The following is a 19,828-nucleotide window of genomic DNA, read 5'->3' as shown; positions in this document are numbered from 1 at the left end:
CTGCAGCAATGAACCTGTCTTGTTTGATTTCATTAAATGATCTGCTCAACCAACTGTTTGACTGTATTTTTGTTATGTTTGTAGTAATTTGGGCTCATCCATAAAAGAAGGGCTATAGCTATTTAGAATGACACATGACACTAGAAATATTATGGAAACAAACCATTTTGCACGTACAGTAACATAACGAAAGGCCTTGAAGCAGTCAAATGTTGCCATGCATGTGAAGCTTTTTTAAATGTCAACCAATCAGATCCAGGGTTATTGACACATCTGTTACTGAATGCCTCTGCCCATACTGGCCGATTTTGGCTGGTCTCGTCGCCATCCTCTTTGGTCAGTGTGATCTAGTGTGTCGTGGTCATTGGCTGAATTCCAATAGCCAGAGTGTATGACTGTATGAGTCTACAACTGTTTTCTCCCATCTATGGCAGCCAGGACAAATCCATCATGTCATGTGGTCACAAATCCATCATGTCATGGTTCTCTAACCTGTAGGAGTCTACACTGAAGCTGGTATATGTTTATAATATGTTTCTTGCAGGTCGAATCCACCAGGCAATGGTCACATCACTGAATGAAGACAACGAGAGTGTCACGGTGGAATGGATAGAGAATGGAGATACGAAAGGGAAAGAGGTACTATGTGTGTGTGTGTGTGTGTGTGTGTGTGTGTGTGTGTGTGTGTGTGTGTGTGTGTGTGTGTGTGTGTGTGTGTGTGTGTGTGTGTGTGTGTGTGTGTTATGTGTGTTAATCAGTCATGTCTGACCCCATATCAGCTTGTACCAGATGGAGCGTTGAAAGTTTTAGGACACCAAGCAAATCCGCTTGACTACGGATGCCTTTAAGTAGTTTGTGTGTGTGTCTGTTTGTGCGTGCGTGCCCCGCTTTCGGATTACACGTTTTAACATGGTAGCCTATTTCACTTCTTAAATGTCACTGGTAAATTGTTAATCAGTCTCACTGCACATGTGTGCCATTCTTGTCTTTTCCTGAGTTAAGAGATTACTTTATTATTCCATACGAGACGTTCATTTGTCTTGTTTTTTTTCACCCAACCCCTCCGATATACACTGAGTGGACAAAACATTAGGAACACCTGCACTTTTTTTTTGACATAAACTGACCAGGTGAAGACTGACCAGGTGAACGCTATGATCCCTTATTGATGTCACCTGTTAAATCCACTTCATTCAGTGTAGATGAAGGGGAGGAGACAGGTCAAATAAGTATTTTTAAGCATTGAGACAATTGAGACATGGGTTGTGTATGTGTGCCATTCAGAGGGTGAATGACACACCTTTGAACGGGGTATGGTAGAAGGTGCCAGGCGCATTGGTTTGAGTGTGGGAAGAACTGCAACGCTGCTGGGTTTTTCACATTCAACAGTTTCCTGTGTGTATCAAGAATGGTCCACCACCCAAATGACACCCAGCCAAATTGACAGAACTGTGGGAAGCATTGGAGTCAACATGGGCTAGCATCCCTGTGGAACACTTTCGACACCTTGTAGAGTCCATGCCCCGACGAATTGAGGCTGTTCTGAGGGCAAAAGGGGATGTAACTCAATATTAGGAAGGTGTTCTTCATGTTTTGTACACTCAGTGTGTATATACATACACACATTAGGTTGGAGAGGCTGGAACAGAGTTTTAACATGTACGTTGCACCCTCTTTCCATGCAGATTGACCTGGAGAGCATATTTGCTCTGAACCCAGATGTGGCCCCTGAAGAGGAGGCAGTACAGAGTCCTGAGACCCCCCCTCCTGCCACCTCTATTGCCTCTGCTGCCAAACAAATCAAGCCACCCAAGGTCATTCTCTTATAGTGTACTGTGCTGTGGCCAAAAGCCATACGTCTGTACAGTATACTTTAATCATGGGAAAGTGTTAGCTATTTTCATGTGTCCCATTTGTTTCTTTACGTTCATATGGTATTACTTTGTCTCTTGTAGAACCGACGGACAATAGCACCCCCCAAGACTGAAACCCCAGCAAGAGAAAACAGAGGCAAGACAGCTTCAACAGAACTTTGATCTCCAAGTCTCCTCAGGTTCCTGAGCAAAGACGAGACTTTTGAAGTCTGTCAACGCGAGACTGTGTCCCAAATGGCACCCTATTCCCTTTATGGTGCACTGCATTTCAACAGGGCCCATTGGGCTTTGGTCAACTGCAGTGCACTATACAGGGAATAGACATTTTACATTTACATTTTAGTCATTTAGCAGACGCTCTTATCCAGAGCGACTTACAGTAGAGTGCATACATTTTATTTATAAAAAAAATGTTTTATTTTTTTACATACTGAGACAAGGATATCCCTACCGGCCAAACCCTCCCTAACCCGGACGACGCTATGCCAATTGTGCGTCGCCCCACGGACCTCCCGGTTGCGGCCGGCTGCGACAGAGCCTGGGCGCGAACCCAGCCTAGCCTGGGCGCGAACCCAGAGACTCTGGTGGCGCAGCTAGCACTGCGATGCAGTGCCCTAGACCACTGCGCCACCCGGGAGGCCAATAGGGTGCCATTTTGGGTGTACACTTGGTTTAACCAGGCTGCTACATAACATCCTACTGACCCACTGTACCATGAGAGTAATAGATCTCTATTTCTGTTTCAATAGAAGCAACAGGTGTGCCATCTGTGAATACGTGGTGAAAATACCCGTCAGGCACTGTGATATTGGAGGGAGAGAGACAGAGAGATCAATAGAGAGATAAAGAGAGACGAGAGAGGAAGAGCGAGACCTTGGTATCTGTAGAGAGCGAGAGAGAGATCTGTAGCAACCATCTAAATGATATCTGTAGCAACAGTCTAAAATAGATAAATACACAGATGGACAGGAGAGAGAGGGTCTGGGGAGAGATAGCATATTAATGTCAAGATCATTTACTGACAATCACCTGAGGATGACAGATATGGGACTGTCATTACTCCTATTCTGAATTTAAAAAGCCATCAATAAGAAGATGAGATGCCCAATGACAATATGTCATGTACTAAATGTAAATGTACTAAGCAAAATGTACATGCATGACTAAAATGTCCTGTATGTTGTGTCTTTCCAGCTGCAGCGGTGGGGACTACGCGGGCCAGACCCAGTCAGATACAGCACCAGCAGAGCCAACCAGAACCACCCCCACCTGCAGCACTCACAGCCCTACAGACACAGCAAATGACACTACAACAGCAGCAGAACGGTAATACACACAAACACACTGCAGCTTTGTATCGCTAAATAGTCCTGGTTATTGTTACATACATTTGCCATGTTAACAACTAGTCGTTTTTTGTTTTTTGTGTAAATCTCCGATTGGAGCTGTGATGAGATGTGATGTTGAGTCTGGTGGGTTATGATGATGGGACACATGACCAGTGATCTAATGCTCCCAGGCAGACAGACACAGATAGGCCTATTAGTCCAGCTGTACTGCTGAGAGAATACAGAGGCAGCCAGAGAATAGCTCTTTCACTGAGCTGAGCTCTATTCCGGCTGGGGGGGGGGGGGGGGGGGGGGGGTTATGAGCTTATTGAATGTGTTGCTTAGCGCTCATGGTTTTATCCTTTTGTTGCCTTGTGTATTTGCCTCTGAAGAGCTTTGAAGTATATTGAAAAGGGACAGTAGAAATGAAAATGGACCACTATTATACATTTATGCTGGATTCTTTTTGATAATTGTGTTTTCCTACCCTGTACGGGTTCAGCGCGGCGGAAATCTAACTGTGTGAAGGAGGTGGAGAAACTGCAGGAGAAACGAGAGAGAAGGCGGCTGCAACAACAGGAGCTGAGAGAGAAGAAGGCACAGGTAGGGGCACAGTTTGCTCACCCACAACCGCCCGACTACTGAATATGTGATAAAGTATAAATCTGATGCCTGCACCCAACCCTAACCCGCTAATAGAGAAAATGCCTGTAGGCTACAGTCAGCAGAGACGGTGGAACAATCTTTTGACATGGGGCGAAGGATTTTCTTTTGCCCGATTTACAGTGCCTTGCAAAAGTATTCATCCCCCTTGGCATTTTTCCTATTTTGTTGCATTACACCCTGTAATTTAAATAGATTTTTATTTGTATTTCATGTAATGGACATACAAAAAATGGTCCAAATTGGTGAAGTGAAATTAAACAATTATACAAAAAACAAAAAAGGGAAAAGTGGTGCGTGCATATGTATTCACCCCCTTTGCTATGAAGCCCCTAAATAAAATCTGGTGCAACCAATTACCTTCAAAAGTCACATAATTAGTTAAATAAAGTCCACCTGTGTGCAATCTAAGTGTCATATGATCTGTCACATGATCTCAGTATATATACGCCTGTTCTGAAAGGCCCCAGAGTCTGCAACACCACCAAGCAAGGGGCACCACCAAGCAAGCGGCACCATGAAGACCAAGGAGCTCTCCAAACAGGTCAGGGACAAAGTTGTGGAGAAGTACAGATCAGGGTTGGGTTATAAAAAAAATCAGAAACTTTGAACATCCCACATTAAATCCATTATTCAAAAATGGAAAGAATATGGCACCACAACAAACCTGCCAAGAGAGGGCCGCCCACCAAAACTCACGGACCAGGCAAGGAGGGTATTAATCAGAGAGGCAACAAAGAGACCAAAGATAACCCTGAAGGAGCTGCAAAGCTCCACAGCGGAGATTGGAGTATCTGTCCATAGGACCACTTTAAGCCATACACTCCACAGAGCTGGGCATTACGGAAGAGTGGCCAGAAAAAAGCCATTGCTTAAAGAGAAAAATAAGCAAACACGTTTGGTGTTCTCCAAAATGCACGAGGGAGACTCCCCAAACACATGGAAGAAGGTACTCTGGTCAGATGAGACTAAAGTTAAGCTTTTTGACCATCAAGGAAAACGCAATGTCTAGCGCAAACCCAACCCCTCTCATCACCCCGAGAACACCATCCCCACAGTGAAGCATGGTGGTGGCAGCATCATGCTGTGGGGATGTTTTTCACTGGCAGGGACTGGGAAACTGGTCAGAATTGAAGGGCCGATGGATGGCGCTAAATACAGGGAAATTCTTGAGGGAAACCTGTTTCAGTCTTCCAAAGATTTGAGACTGGTGATGGAGGTTCACCTTCCAGCAGGACAATGACCCTAAGCATACGGCTAAAGCAACACTCGAGTGGTTTAAGGGGAAACATTTGAATGTTCTAGTCAAAGCCCAGACCTCAATCCAATTGAGAATCTGTGGTATGACTTAAAGATTGCTGTATACCAGCGGAACCCATCCAACTTGAAGGAGCTGGAGCAGTTTTGCCTTGAAGAATGGGCAAAAATCCCAGTGGCTAGATGTGCCAAGCTTATAGAGACATACCCCAAGAGACTTGCTGTAAGGACTGGGTGTCGGGAGTGCGAAGTCAGGCGCAGGAAACAGAGGATGCAATAACAAATGTTCCTTTAATGAAACACAGAGAACTTCGGCCACCCTACTATACATACACTGGGTGCTCTCCGTAAACTGCCCCAGACACGGGGGGAACGAAAACAGTCCAGTAACAAACTCGAACATACACAAACACGTATAGTCCGAAACAAACACCACGCTTACAAACTAACAAACGAACTAACCGTAACAGTCCCGTGTGGCACAAACACTGACACAGGAAACAAACACCCACAAATCAAACGTGAAACCCCGGCTGCCTAAGTATGATTCTCAATCAGGGACAACGATTGACAGCTGCCTCTGATTGATAATCATACCAGGCCGAACTCAAAAACCCAACATAGAAAAACACACATAGACAACCCACCCCAACTCACGCCCTGACCATACTAAATACATACAAAATAAGGGAAATAAGGTCAGGAACGTGACACTTGCAGCTGTAATTGCTGCAAAAGATGGCTCTACAAAGTATTGCTTTTGAGGGGGTGAGTTGTTATGCATGCTGAAGTTTTCCGTTTTTTTTGTGTTATTTCTTGTTTATTTCACAAGAAAAAATATTTTGCATCTTCAAAGCGGTAGGCATGTTGTGTAAATCAAATGATACAACCCCCCCAAAAATCAATTTTAATTCCAGGTTGTAAGCCAACAAAATAGGAAAAATGCCAAGGGGGTGAATACTTTTGCAAGCCACTGTAGGTACACTACATGACCAAAGGTATGTGGACATCTGGTCGTCGAACATCTCATTCCAGAATCATGGGCATTCATATGGAGTTGGACCACCTTTGCTGCTATGACAGCCTCCACTCTTCTTGGAAGGCTTTCCACTAGATATTGGAACATTGCTGCTGCAACTTACTGAGTTCGGGCACTGATTTTGGGCGATTAGGCCTGGCTCGCAGTCGGCATTCCAATTAATCCCATAGGTTGTTGATGTGAGGGTTCTGTACAGGCCAGTCAAGTTCTTCCACACCGACAAACCATTTCTGTATGGACCTCGCTTCGTGCACGGGGGCTGAGGAAAGGGCCTTCCCCAAACTCTTGCCACAAAGTTGGAAGCACAGAATCGTCTAGAACGTCATTGTATGCTATAGCGTTAAGATTTTCCTTCACTGGAACTAAGGGGCCTAGCCCAAACCATGAAAAACAGCCCCAGACCATTATTCCTCATCCACCAAACTTTACAGTTGGCACTATGCATTGGGGCAGGTAGCGTTCTCCTGCCATCCGACAAACCCAGATCCATCCGTCGGACTGCCAGATGGTGAAGCGTGATTCATCACTCCAGAGAACACGTTTCCACTGTGGCAACCTTTACACCACTCCAGCCGACGCTTGACATTGCGGATGGTGATCTTAGGCTTGTGTGCGGCCATGGAAACCATTTCATGAACCTCCCGACGAACAGTTCTTGTGCTGACGTTGCTTCCAGAGGCAGTTTGGAACTCAGTAGTGAGTGTTGCAACCGAGGACAGACAATTTTTACGCGCTTCAGCACTTGTCGGTCCCGTTCTGTGAGCTTGTGTGGCCTTCCAATTTGCGGCTCAGTCGTTGTTGCTCCTGGACATTTCCACTTCACAATAACAGCACTCACAGTTGACCAGGGCAGCTCTAGCAGGGCAGAGATTTGACGAACTGACTTGTTAGATAGCTGTCATCCTATGACGGTGCCACGTTGAAAGTCTCTGAGCTTTTCAGTACGGGCCATTCTACTGCCAGTGTTTGTCTATGGAGATTGCATGGCTGTGTGCTCGATTTTATACATCTGTCAGCAACAGGTGTGGCTGAAATAGCCGAATCCACTCATTTGAAGGGGTTGTGTAAATATTGTGTATGTTTCTGCTTATAATTTCCGACATTTTGGTAGGCTATTTGTTAGTTAACTTGTCTATAATTAGATACATGCAGCTTCTCTTCTGTCCTTATATGTTGCCCTAGAAGACTAAATAAACCCTTGCTCACCAGAATAAGATCATACATCGATAGAATGAATGCTTCAATCTAGTTGACATCGGTAACATTTTCTCTGTCATTTCGGCTTCTTTCGTGGAGCAAAGACGTTTAGGGACCGGGATAAAATGCAAAAATAATTTAAATAAAAAAAGGTAATTTCCAAATGACTTCATGTTTCTGATAAGATTTCAGTTTGGCTCGGATGCATATTTTATGCGGTTGAAATACAATCGGCTTATGTTATGCTAATAAAGATAGCACCTCTACAGACGGTATCTAACTGCACATTTGCATTCTCTCACGATGCTGAAAGAAATAAATCACGTAAATAAATCAGAAATAAATCATCTTCTGTTCCCGAGTCAGAATGTGGCCTACATTTGGTGTATCCTTTTACTGCAAGAAATGCTTGATTCTGAAGGAGTTCATATTAAGGCTATGTGAGAGGTTATAGACCTACAGTCAGTGTCCAGATTTCACTTTCCATTTAACCCATCTGAACAGAAGGCTAAGTTCCCTTGACGTGCCATAGGCCCATTTTGAACTCCCCGTCTTGGGACTATGGTGCCTCACAATCATCACTGCTATCATCCTCTTTTACCACATCACCAAATCTTTCCCAAACATGACTTTTCTGGCCCTCCCTTCTCTTTATTTTCAACTCTCCATTTTGTAGCTTTTCTCTTATTGAATTAAAGTCCTACAGTGTCCTTTCTCCTCCGTAGATGACGTTATCTTTTTCTGTGTGTTCCCAAAAGCATTTGGCTTTTGGAGTGTAGGCTATTTGGCGCGTGTACAGTTAGGCCCTAAAGCTTAGGCTTACTTGCTAATACCAGATAGCTTAAAATAATGAAAGAAAATCCTCAATGTAGCTTATAGGTATAAATTGCACCATTTATGGATTTTTTTATTCATTGTTTTTTCTTTATCCGCCTTTCCTCCACACAATATATCCGCGGGGACTGCGGTAACCCACGCATCATTAACACACACACACACACACACACTGTTGACTGTGCCGTTCTCTCCCAGGAGGTAGATGTCACTGTGCCTAACTATGAGATCATGTGTATGATCAGAGACTTCAGAGCCAGTCTGGACTACAGGCCTCTAACCACCGCTGATCTGGTACGTTTATATCTATATCTGTCTGCTAAACTGGTTAGGCGCAGGTCTATTTTCATAGAGTGGTGACACGTCTTCATTGGCCACTAACGAAATCCCGTCTTGTATGACATTGTTTCAACTTTCAGATCGATGAGGAGCACAGGATATGTGTGTGTGTACGAGCACGGCCCCTCAATAAAAAAGGTACAAATTTCATAAATCGAACGCAGGCACACCAACTTTCGGGTTACATGGTATTTTACATGCAGAGGTTTAGCAGCAGCAAAAGCATCGCACTCCTCACACATTCGCATGGACACATGATTTATGTTTCAAAATGTTGCAGTGGGTTATTCAGAACTCTCCCCCCCCCTCCAGAGTTGACTATGAAGGACCTGGATGTGATTACCATCCCCAGTAAGGACGTGGTGATGGTCCATGAACCCAAGCAGAAGGTGGACCTGACCAGGTACCTGGAGAACCAGACCTTCCGCTTCGATTATGCCTTTGACGACAGCGCCGACAATGACATGGTCTACCGGTAAGTTTCCCTTCTCAACTCCCAAGCGGTAATAGCGTCTGGTGCGGAGGTACGTTTTTTCAAGAACACAAATGATCACGTGTACTGGGACGAATTCTAACTGGAGATGTGTGTCTGTGTGTCAAAACTCCCGTTGACATAACACGGGTTTTATTTGAAAGTGTGAGTTCAAAGTATAATATTGTCATTTAGGGTATCTTTACTGTGATTTGGGTGAACTATCTTTTCAAGTCAACCGTTCATTCCCCCCTGTCCCCAGGTTCACCGCCCGACCACTGGTGGAGACCATCTTTGAGAGGGGAATGGCCACCTGCTTCGCCTACGGACAGACCGGAAGTGGGAAAACGCATGTGAGTGGCACCGATGATGATCACTTCCCGCGCGTGTCGGCTAACACTTGAACGCTAACTTGATAATGCTGTATGCTAGCAAGCGCTTTCTAGGCTTTCTTTTTTTGGGGGGCACATTGCCTTCGTTTTGGGAGATAAGCTCACTTCTTTCCCTTTCAGACTATGGGAGGAGACTTCTCTGGGAAGAACCAGGACTGTTCTAAAGGGATCTACGCACTGGCTGGTACGAACACTACACCATGTTGCTCTCTCTTTAGTTCAAAACGTGCTCTTTCTGTGTATTTGCGTGAAGCTGTGTCTCTTCAGTGAAGCCCTTTCTCTCTTTGCAGCGAGAGACGTGTTTCTCATGCTGAAGAAGCCAAACTACAAGAAGTTGGACCTCAATGTCTATGCCACCTTCTTTGAGATCTACAGTGGGAAGGCAAGTGGAGTCACCACAATACATGCATCTTCAAACCCCCTATATTGAACCGTAAAGCCTGGAGGGTGGCTGTGTCGACTGTGTTTTATATGACCGTGTTTGTGGTTGTGGTTCTGTACGTGTTTGACCTGTTGAACCGTAAAGCCAAACTGCGTGTGCTGAAGGACTGTTGTGGTTGTGTTAACCTGGCCGTATGGTTGTGTTGCGCTTCTCTAGGTGTTTGACCTGCTGAACCGGAAAGCCAAGCTGAGGGTTCTGGAGGATGGGAAGCAGCAGGTGCAGGTGGTGGGGCTGCAGGAGAGAGACGTCAAATGTACTGAAGACGTCCTCAAACTCATAGAGGTTGGAAACAGCTGCAGGTAAAACCACAGAGGGCGAGTAGGAGGGGTGGAGTGGGATGGTTTAATTGACTGGCGTTAACTTATTTTAAAGATCTGATATGGATGTTATTCCTGCCAGTCATTTCCTGCTGCTTACTCTCCCTCTCCCCCTCTCTATCATCTCTCGCTCTTCCTCCTCTTCCACCCTCCATCTCTCCCTCTCTCCCAGGACGTCAGGTCAGACCTCGGCCAACGCCCACTCGTCCCGTAGCCACGCTGTGTTCCAGATCATTCTGAGGCGGCGAGGGAAGATGCACGGCAAGTTCTCGCTGATCGACCTGGCGGGGAACGAGAGGGGGGCCGACACGTCCAGCGCTGACCGCCAGACTCGCCTGGAGGGGGCCGAGATCAACAAGAGCCTGCTGGCGCTCAAGGAGTGTATCAGAGCCCTGGGTCGGAACAAGCCCCACACCCCGTTCAGAGCCAGCAAGCTGACCCAGGTTCTCAGAGACTCCTTCATCGGGGAGAATTCCAGGACCTGCATGGTGAGATAATACTGTACATACATCTCCTTTAAAGTGACGATCAGCAGTTGAAACAATAAATGGCATTTTCACCGCCCCGTTTCCTAAAAAGCTGAGGGTTGGGGCTGGAGAATTGTAACCACTCTCAAATGTATAGACAGATCTATGGATGCAAGGACTGACCATCCATGATATCAAAATGAGAGTTTTAACCATGTTTTGAGGTTATACAGTGTTTGTTTACATGTACTTTCACCACCTTCCGGAGACACCTGAAACCCCACCTCTTTAAGGAATACCTAGGATAGGATAAAGTAATCCTTCTAACCCCCCCCCCCCTTAAAAGATTTAGATGCACTATTGTAAAGTGGCTGTTCCACTGGATATCATAAGGTGAATGCACCAATTTGTAAGTCGCTCTGGATAAGAGCGTCTGCTAAATGACTTAAATGTAAATGTAAATGTACTTTGTTTAGAGTAAAACAAGCTTATATTTTGGGTTCTGATGGGGTACTAAACTCGTGAAGTTATATTATTCATAATTATATATATAATTCATTTATAAGTCCAAAAAATGGATGTAGCTACAGCAGATTGTCCCTTCAACACTTCCTGGTCTTCACAACTGCCTGGTTCGATGTTTATTTATTAAGCACCAACGATTATGATGATTTTCTAACGATGTAGTAACTGTTATTTCCCCCCACAGATTGCCACTATATCTCCTGGAATGGCTTCCTGTGAAAACACTCTAAACACTCTGAGATACGCCAACAGGTGAGACCACGCTAACTGACTGTCTACATCTCACCAACGACTAATTACTAAGACTGTTGGTTGATATGGGAGAAGTTTAATTCAAGTTGTCATTGCAGAATAACCTTCCCCCTCTCTATCTCGTCTCACTCCCTCTTCTTGATACGAGACAAATCATTTACCCTCTAATGTATGATCAGACCTTATCCTGACTGGATCTTCTCCGTCTCTTTTTGTGTGTCTCTCTCCCCCTCTCCAGAGTGAAGGAGTTTGGGATCAGCCCATCAGACATCCCCTTCTCCCAGCAGCAGGGTGGTGGAGGGGGGAGTCGTGCTGAGCTCTCCCCCACTAATACCTACGAGTACGATGACTTTCCCACCTCTCCCACCAGGTCTCTCCTCTCTCCTCTCAATCTCTTACCTACCGTACTTACTTCATCTTCTTCGTTCCTATGTTTGTGATCTCCACTAGCTCACATACAAACCCATCCTCTCATTTGACTCTCGTGAGAGGTTACTCCTAACCGCAGATCTAGGATCAGATGAACTGTAACCTTATAATAACTATAAGGCCAGTCAGGCCATAAAGAAAATATCGCTCTGATCCTGGACCAGTGGTTAGGGGTAACTTTTACCTACTCTTATTTTTTACTCCTAAGTACCCCTTTCCATTGACTTAAGTGTTGCTAATGTCTGGTTACCATAAAAGTAAGGGATGGCTACAAACCTGCATGGCCTCGTGTTTTTCAGCTTTTTTTTTTCATTTATATAATTTATTTAACCTGCACTGATGTCATTTATTTAAAGGTTCCGAACAGTCATTCTGATTCCCATGTAAAATATCCTTTTGAGTGACTAAAATATCACCCATAATATTTGTTGTGAATAGAAATGCTTCAAATTGTAGAACATGTTATTTTTTTCTCATGGCTAACTACCAGGAAGTTTGAAAAGACAGGCTAAGTGGACGGGGTGCTGTTCATGAGCTCGCCTTGACTGACAGCTCTTTGAAACACCTGTCAAGCAACTTGGATGCAGTGAGCAGTTTAGCAGTAAAATCATCTCAAGAAAATTTGGTGATACACAAAGCAGCTCAAACAACATTGAATTTGCATCAATGATTTAATCATTGCATCAATGATTTTTATACATCTCCTGTTCGGCATGTATCTTGTGATATGGTTCACAGCAGCACTGAGGGATGTGTTAAAATGACAACTGAGCCAGAGTTTTGAACGACCCCCCCTTTTGTTCCATGCTGGCTGAATACCTAGCTAGCCAGTAACTAGCTAATACCAGACATATATATAAGTATCTTTGCCATAGATTAATAGGGTAAACTTTTAATTATGTTTGCTGACAACCTACAGATTTTGACACCAGTTGAGTAGCTATCTAGCTATATAAATCACACCCCTCTTAAAATACGCCTTCTCCGATGTTGGTTACAAGGCGGTACTTATTTAAATTAGATAAGACAATATCATGTTACCATTGGTGTATTAAAATGAGAGAGTTAGGGTGATGTCACCCTAAACCCTTATTAATCCCGCCTCCTGAATACAAGTGTTTGACACATGGGAGGGGGCCAGTAACTTTATGATCAAACTTTATCAATGTAGAAGCAACAGTCATTTTTCACAGTTTGATCTGATTTTATTCAAATATCATGCATTTCATGAAAAACATGATTTTGACTGTTCATGACCTTTAACCTTCAGTTTCAGTTTGTCATTGCTGAATTGTCGCATGCTTATGTTTAACTCTTTCATACATTAATTTCAGAAGCAGTTTTTTTGTTTTTCATGTTTTTCTTTCATAGCTTGTCCTTCACACTCCTGCCTAAGAATGTCTCCATTCGTTCCCATTGGTTCATTGACTGTTTTAAACAATCATAAAGTCAGATCATGTGGTCAGGGAAAACTACTAATGTGTGTGCTTGCGTATGTGTGTGCGTACATGTGTGTTCTTGCGTGCCTGTGTGTGTGTGTCTGTGTGTGGTGTTTGTGTGCATCAATAGGGTGAAGGAGCTGACTGTGGACCCAGGGGTGATGATGGAGGGGCGGGGAGGACACAGCATCACCCAGCTAGAGGTCCTGGAGGCTCAGTGGGGGGTCGGCAGCTCTCCTCAGAGGGATGACCTCAAACTGCTCTGTGAACAAAACGTAAGAAAACACACACACACACACCCACACACCTACTGTCCAGTTACCCCTGTACAGTGCCCTCCACTAATATTGGCACCCTTGGCAAATATGAGCAAAACGGGCTGTGAAAAAAATGCCTCTTGGTCTTTCATTCAAAATATTCACAAAAATCTAACCTTTAAATATTTTTCTCCGAAACATATGTGCCACAATTATTGGCACCCCTAGAAATTCTTATGAGTAAAATCTAATTTAAGTATATTCCCTTTCAAATTTTACGTTTTTAAGTTCACCTGCGTGAATAGGAACACTTAAGTGGTAAGCCATGACTTCCTGTTTCACTGGGGTATAAATATGAGGTGACACACAGGCCAAGTTCCCATAGTCATCCATCACTATGGGACAGACCCGAGAATACAGTAATGATGTGCGACAAAAGGTTGTTTAGCTGCACAAATCAGGAAATGGCTATAAGAAAATAGCTTAACGGTTGAAACTGCCCATTTCCACTATTAGGGCAATAATTAAGATGATTAAAGCAGCTGGAGATGGTAGAAATCTGCCTGGAAGAGGACGTGTGTCGATATTGACCCCATGCACGGTGAGGAGGATGGTTTAAGTGGCCAAAAAAACCTCCAAGCATCACAGCTGGAGAATTTTTTTCATAGCCCGTTTTGCTCATATTTACCAAGGGTATATTAGTGGAGGGCACTGTATATACTGGCTTATACACTGATTTATTGTCAAATAATACTTCAGAGTATTAGAATGAGTTGATAGTACAATATAACATTTATTTTCTCCGTTCTCTTTTTTCTCTCTTTCTTTCTCTTTATCCTTCTATCTCACCCCCCCTCTCTCTCTCCCCTCCCTCTGTTGGCGTCTCTCTCTCCCCTCCTCCTCTCCAGGAAGAGGAGGTGTCCCCCCAGCTCTTTACCTTTCATGAGGCTGTGTCTCAGCTGGTGGAGATGGAAGACCAGGTGCTGGAAGACCACCGAGCTGTGTTTCAGGTACACACACACATAGTTCACAGTAGGGCTGCACAATGAATCGAATTGCCATCGAAATCGCAATTTTAACATGTGCAGAATCCATATCGCAAGGGATCCATATTGCATGCAATATTTTGAACCGCCATTCAGCCGCGTAATGTCTGTTTTTATAGTTTATTCTGTTGTCTCCTTTCTGCTCTTGTGGCTGCTTCCCACACACAAGCCTTGCAACATGTCACTCGATCAGCACAGTTCCTTCTCCTCGCTGTTAGATTCACTATACGTTTTCATGCTGTTTTGTTAGGTCAAATGCAGTCAGATTGTTCCAAACAAGAACGATGCTTCTTTACACTTTGCTTCTTAATAAACTCAGCAAAAAAAGAAACGTCCTCTCACTGTCAACTGCGTTTATTTTCAGCTAACTTAACATGTGCAAATATTTGTATGAACATAACAAGATTCAACAACTGAGACATAAACTGAACAAGTTCCACAGACATGTGACTAACAGAAATGGAATAATGTGTCCCTGAACAAAGGGGGGGGTCAAAATCAAAAGTAACAGTCAGTATCTGGTGTGGCCACCAGCTGCATTAAGTACTGCAGTGCATATCCTCCTCATGGACTGCACCAGATTTGCCCGTTCTTGCTGTGAGATGTTACCCCACTCTTCCACCAAGGCACCTGCAAGTTCCCGGACATTTCTGGGGGGAATGGCCCAGCCCTCACCCTCCGATCCAACAGGTCCCAGACGTGCTCAACGGGATTGAGATCCGGGCTCTTCGCTGGCCATGGCAGAACACTGACATTCCTGTCTTGCAGGAAATCACGCACAGAACGAGCAGTATGGCTGGTGTCATAGTCATGCTGGAGGGTCATGTCAGGATGAGCCTGCAGGAAGGGTACCACATGAGGGAGGAGGATGTCTTCCCTGTAACGCACAGCGTTGAGATTGCCTGCAATGACAACAAGCTCAGTCTGAAGATGCTGTGACACTCCGCCCCAGACCATGACGGACCCTCCACCTCCAAATCAATCCCGCTCCAGAGTACAGGCCTCTGTGTAACGCTCATTCCTTCGATAAACGCGAATCCGACCATCACCCCTGGTGAGACAAAACCGCGACTCGTCAGTGAAGAGCACTTTTTGCCAGTCTTGTCTGGTCCAGCGACGCTGGGTTTGTGCCCATAGGCGACGTTGTTTCTGGTGAGGACCTGCCTTACAACAGGCCTACAAGCCCTCAGTCCAGCCTCTCTCAGCCTATTGCGGACAGTCTGAGCGCTGATGGAGGGATTGTGCGTTCCTGGTGTAACTCCGGCAGTTGTTGTTGCCATCCTGTACCTGTCCCGCAGGTGTGATGTTCGGATGTGCCGATTCTGTGCAGGTGTTGTTACACGTGGTCTGTCACTGCGAGGACGATCAGCTGTCCGTCCTGTCTCCCTGTAGCGCTTTCTTAGGCGTCTCACAGTACGGACATTGCAATTTATTGCCCTGGCCACATCTGCAGTCTTCATGTCTCCTTGCAGCATGCCTAAGGCACATTCACGCAGATGAGTAGGGACCCTGGGCATCTTTCTTTTGGTGTTTTTCAGAGTCAGTAGAAATGCCTCTTTAGTGTCCTAAGTTTTCATAACTGTGACCTTAATTGCCATTCGTCTGTAAGCTGTTAGTGTCTTAACGACCATTCCACAGGTGCATGTTCATTATGGTTCATTGAACAAGCATGGGAAACAGTGTTTAAACCCTTTACAATGAAGATCTGTGAAGTTATTTGGATTTTCACGAATTATCTTTGAAAGACAGGGTCCTGAAAAGGGGACATTTCTTTTTGTGGTGAGTTTATAAATTAGTTCAGAGTAGGCATTTCATTCTCTGTGTGTGTTCCTGTCTATGTCCGGTGCAGGAGTCTATCCGCTGGCTGGAGGATGAGAAGGTTCTGTTGGAGATGACAGAGGAAGTGGACTACGACGTAGACTCCTACGCTACGCAGCTAGAACAGATCCTGGATCAGAAGATAGACATCCTCATTGAGCTCAGAGGTAATATGGGGTTCTAATAACCGATTCTAGATCAGAACTAAGCAATCATTAAATGAATTGTGATTCATGTCATGTTATTTGGAAGAAACAAGAAAGAAACAATTTCATAGCATATGTTACTGATTATATCTAAGCCTCTACCTTCTCTTCTTTTCCATCCTCCCTCTTTCCTTCCCTCCTCTCTCCCCCCTCCTTTCCTCCCCTCTTCCCTCCTTTCCTCTCCTCCCATCTTTCTTCCCTTCTCTCTTTCCCTCTCCCTTCCTCTCTCAGACAAAGTGAAGGGTTTCCGTTCTACGCTCCAGGATGAGGAGCAGGCGAGCAAACAGATCAACCCCAAGAGGCCTCGCGCTCTTTAGACACACACATTCCAACACACACGTGTACGTACACACGTCACTAATCTCAACACTTAACTGGAACCCTCTGACATTAAGGCTACTTGAGACTGTCATAAGCATGACATAACTGATGTCCTTAGCCATGGTCCCTAAAAGATGGCCGGGGCCCATTGCGGTACTGGGTTGTGGATTGGGTTGTGAATATCTAAATATGGGTTGTGGCCTAAAGCATTGTTTCATTTGTCCAGAGAGGCATATTGACATTTAAAGGCATTAAAGAAATAGGGGTCACAGCACAAAACATCTGGAAACAACTGTTCTACAAGCAAATTATTTAGACATTTGTTTAGACCTAAATAAGATCCATGCTATGATGTATTTTATGATTGAAGGATCATGAGGTGTTGCCCTATTCTCTATGTACAGGCTCTCATTGCTGCTTGTAAATATCCTCCATCCATCTATCCATCCATCCATTTATCCATCTGTTAAACCGAGGGCAGATTCTCTCTTCTTTCCATGTATGTACATAGATACATTACCCATGTGGTGAAACAACTATTGACCGATTTTCATTTAAACAAAGGGGGAAGGATTTCTTTTATGCACCTTTTTATAAGACAAACTGTAAGATATGATCAATTTTACCTCCAGCCAATTTTAAGAATCAAAACAACGTATTTATTTAGTAACTTAACTACCGTATTCAATCATGCTCCTGGAGAGTTTTAGTGTGTGCAGGCTTTCTTTCCAGCCCAGCACTAACACACCTGACTCAACAAATCAACAATACCGTGATCAGCTGAATTAGATGTGTTAGTGCTAGGTTGGGGCAAAAGCCTGCACACACTGTATTCAACTCTACAGGGCCAAGAGCAACAAACACTGATTTAGTAGGAAATACATTTCTGACCACCTGTTCTGATCATGTAGCCTATATAGGTTGAGGAAGTGATCATGTGTTGGTCTGGGAGCCAACCAGATGCATGCATGCACAAACCAGCTGTGATTGTACTTTATACCATGGAGTTGTTGAATACTCGTTTCTGTTTGGCTTGAAGGGCATTCTAGAGCGTGCATTATTTACCTATAACACACGGTATATCTGCACGGTAGAATTCAATGGCTATAGTTCATTCTTACGTGTTCTATGTTTGAACTGCTTTTGAAAGCAAAATTCGAATTGAAAACATTATTGGCATTGTTGAATTACATTTTCATAATAGCAAGCTAGGACTGATGGTTTAGTTAGCTAAACTAGCGAGTCTGTTTGTTTGGTTACCAAGGCAACTACTGTAGCTATGTAGTAAACTTGTAGCTACTTCAGTGGATGTTGAACAAATTTCTAAAAGCAAATTAACACATTTCTATCGGCAAATGTGTTAAATTATAACCATTGTATGAAAGGGATAATTAACTCGGGCTCTAAGCGTTCTCTGGAAAATAATGCAACTCCATGGAAGGTCATAGAATGCATAGCCCCTTGTTGATTATCCCTTACATAAACCAACTGCACCCTCGTGTGTCTACTGTACATAAATGCACTACTCTTTACGACCTTCTCCAACAGTGTTTTCCCAACCATTTCTTTAGGCAAGGCGTGCCACCCTTCACATCTAAAAAGACTGGTTGAAATGTTCAGTGGCTTCAACCTTATGATGTTGTTTTTGAGGGACATTGTGCCTCTCCTAAGAATATTGGGGAAACACTGTCTTACAAATGCTTCTAATGACTAGCTTGTATAAAACTGCTGTATGTGTTACTAGCTAGGATAAATATTTATATGTACCAACCTGCCTCTTAACAAGCCCAGTCGCATCTGTCCGTTCTGTTTACAAGGCAATCAATGTGCTATTAACTGAAGAAATACCCTCGTACTATGAATCTTGTAAAAAAGTCTCTCTTTTCTCCCCCCATCCCATTTTAAAGTTGTTTATAAAAGGGAATATGGAGGTACAGATGTATAGTGATGAAAAGGACTGAGTTTGGACCTAGCTGCTGCAGTGTAACTAGAACTTGACTACGGTACCTTATGATAATTGATGTGTGCATCAGATGTAACTGCCTGGCTTAAAGAATAAAGAACCACCTGACCGACCCTTCTGCTGTATGTGTTCTGACAAGAATTATTCTGATGTTGACATCCTTACAGACCACAATCTCCAGTCACAACAATTGTATGTATTTTTTGGGGTGGTAGGCTAACTTTATTTTAACATATACAGTGCCTATAGAATGTCTACACCTTGGAACTTTTTTCACATTTTGGTGCTTTACAAAGTGGGATTGAAATATATTTAATTGCATTTTTTTGTCATTGATCTACACTCCATAATACTCCATAATGTCAAAGTGACATTTTTAAAAAACAGTTTTACAAATTAAATAACTAAAATATAGTCGTTGCATAAGTATTCACCCCCTTTGTTTAGGCAAACCTAAATTAGTTCAGAAGTAAAATAACAACTCACATAAGTTATATGGTCTCACTCTGTAAAATAATAGGGGTTGACATGATATCTGAATGACTACCCCTTCATCTGTCCCCCATACATAAACTCTGCAAAAAAAAGAAACGTCCTCTCACTGTCAACTGCATTTATTTTCAGCAAATTTAACGTGTAAATATTTGTATGAACATAATATTCAACAACTGAGACAAACTGAACAAGTTCCACAGACATGTGATTAACAGAAACTGAATAATGTGTCCCTGAACAAAGGGACGTTTCTTTTTTTGCTGAGTTTACAATATAAACTCAGCAAAAAAAGAAACGTCCCTTTTTCAGGACCCTGTCTTTCAAAGATAATTCGGAAAAATCCAAATAACTTCACAGATCTTCATTATAAAGGGTTTAAACACCAAAAGAAAGATTCCCAGGGTCCCTGATCATCTGCGTGAATGTGCCTTAGGCATGCTGCAAGGAGGCATGAAG

General features: G+C 43.8%; 1 protein-coding gene across 1 annotated transcript; it reads left to right on the top strand.

Moving 5' to 3' along the window:
* The first annotated feature begins 550 nt into the window (after positions 1-550).
* Positions 551-18,066, top strand: LOC120025613 (kinesin-like protein KIF2A). The gene is made up of 19 exons (XM_038970161.1): positions 551-639; positions 1,686-1,814; positions 1,956-2,010; positions 3,075-3,200; positions 3,705-3,805; positions 8,391-8,486; positions 8,612-8,669; positions 8,844-9,006; positions 9,266-9,356; positions 9,516-9,579; positions 9,686-9,777; positions 9,994-10,136; positions 10,327-10,642; positions 11,331-11,398; positions 11,637-11,768; positions 13,397-13,541; positions 14,432-14,533; positions 16,419-16,554; positions 16,825-18,066. Exons 1-19 carry the CDS (start codon positions 562-564, stop codon positions 16,908-16,910), a joined length of 2,181 nt encoding a protein of 726 aa, XP_038826089.1. The 5' UTR covers positions 551-561; the 3' UTR covers positions 16,911-18,066.
* The last annotated feature ends 1,762 nt before the right edge of the window (positions 18,067-19,828 follow it).

The sequence above is a fragment of the Salvelinus namaycush genome, chromosome 31, assembly GCF_016432855.1.
Source record: "Salvelinus namaycush isolate Seneca chromosome 31, SaNama_1.0, whole genome shotgun sequence".
NCBI classification, from domain to species: Eukaryota; Metazoa; Chordata; class Actinopteri; order Salmoniformes; family Salmonidae; genus Salvelinus; species Salvelinus namaycush.
This window is presented reverse-complemented; position numbering and strand designations above follow the sequence as displayed.

Excerpts from the sequence above, each read along its gene's own strand:
- LOC120025613 (XM_038970161.1), top strand. The coding sequence starts at position 562 with ATGGTCACATCACTGAATGAAGACAACGAGAGTGTCACGGTGGAATGG. Across the intron at positions 1,815-1,955 it reads AACAAATCAAGCCACCCAAG|AACCGACGGACAATAGCACC; the intron begins GTCATTCTCTTA and ends TGTCTCTTGTAG. Across the intron at positions 10,643-11,330 it reads AGAATTCCAGGACCTGCATG|ATTGCCACTATATCTCCTGG; the intron begins GTGAGATAATAC and ends TTCCCCCCACAG.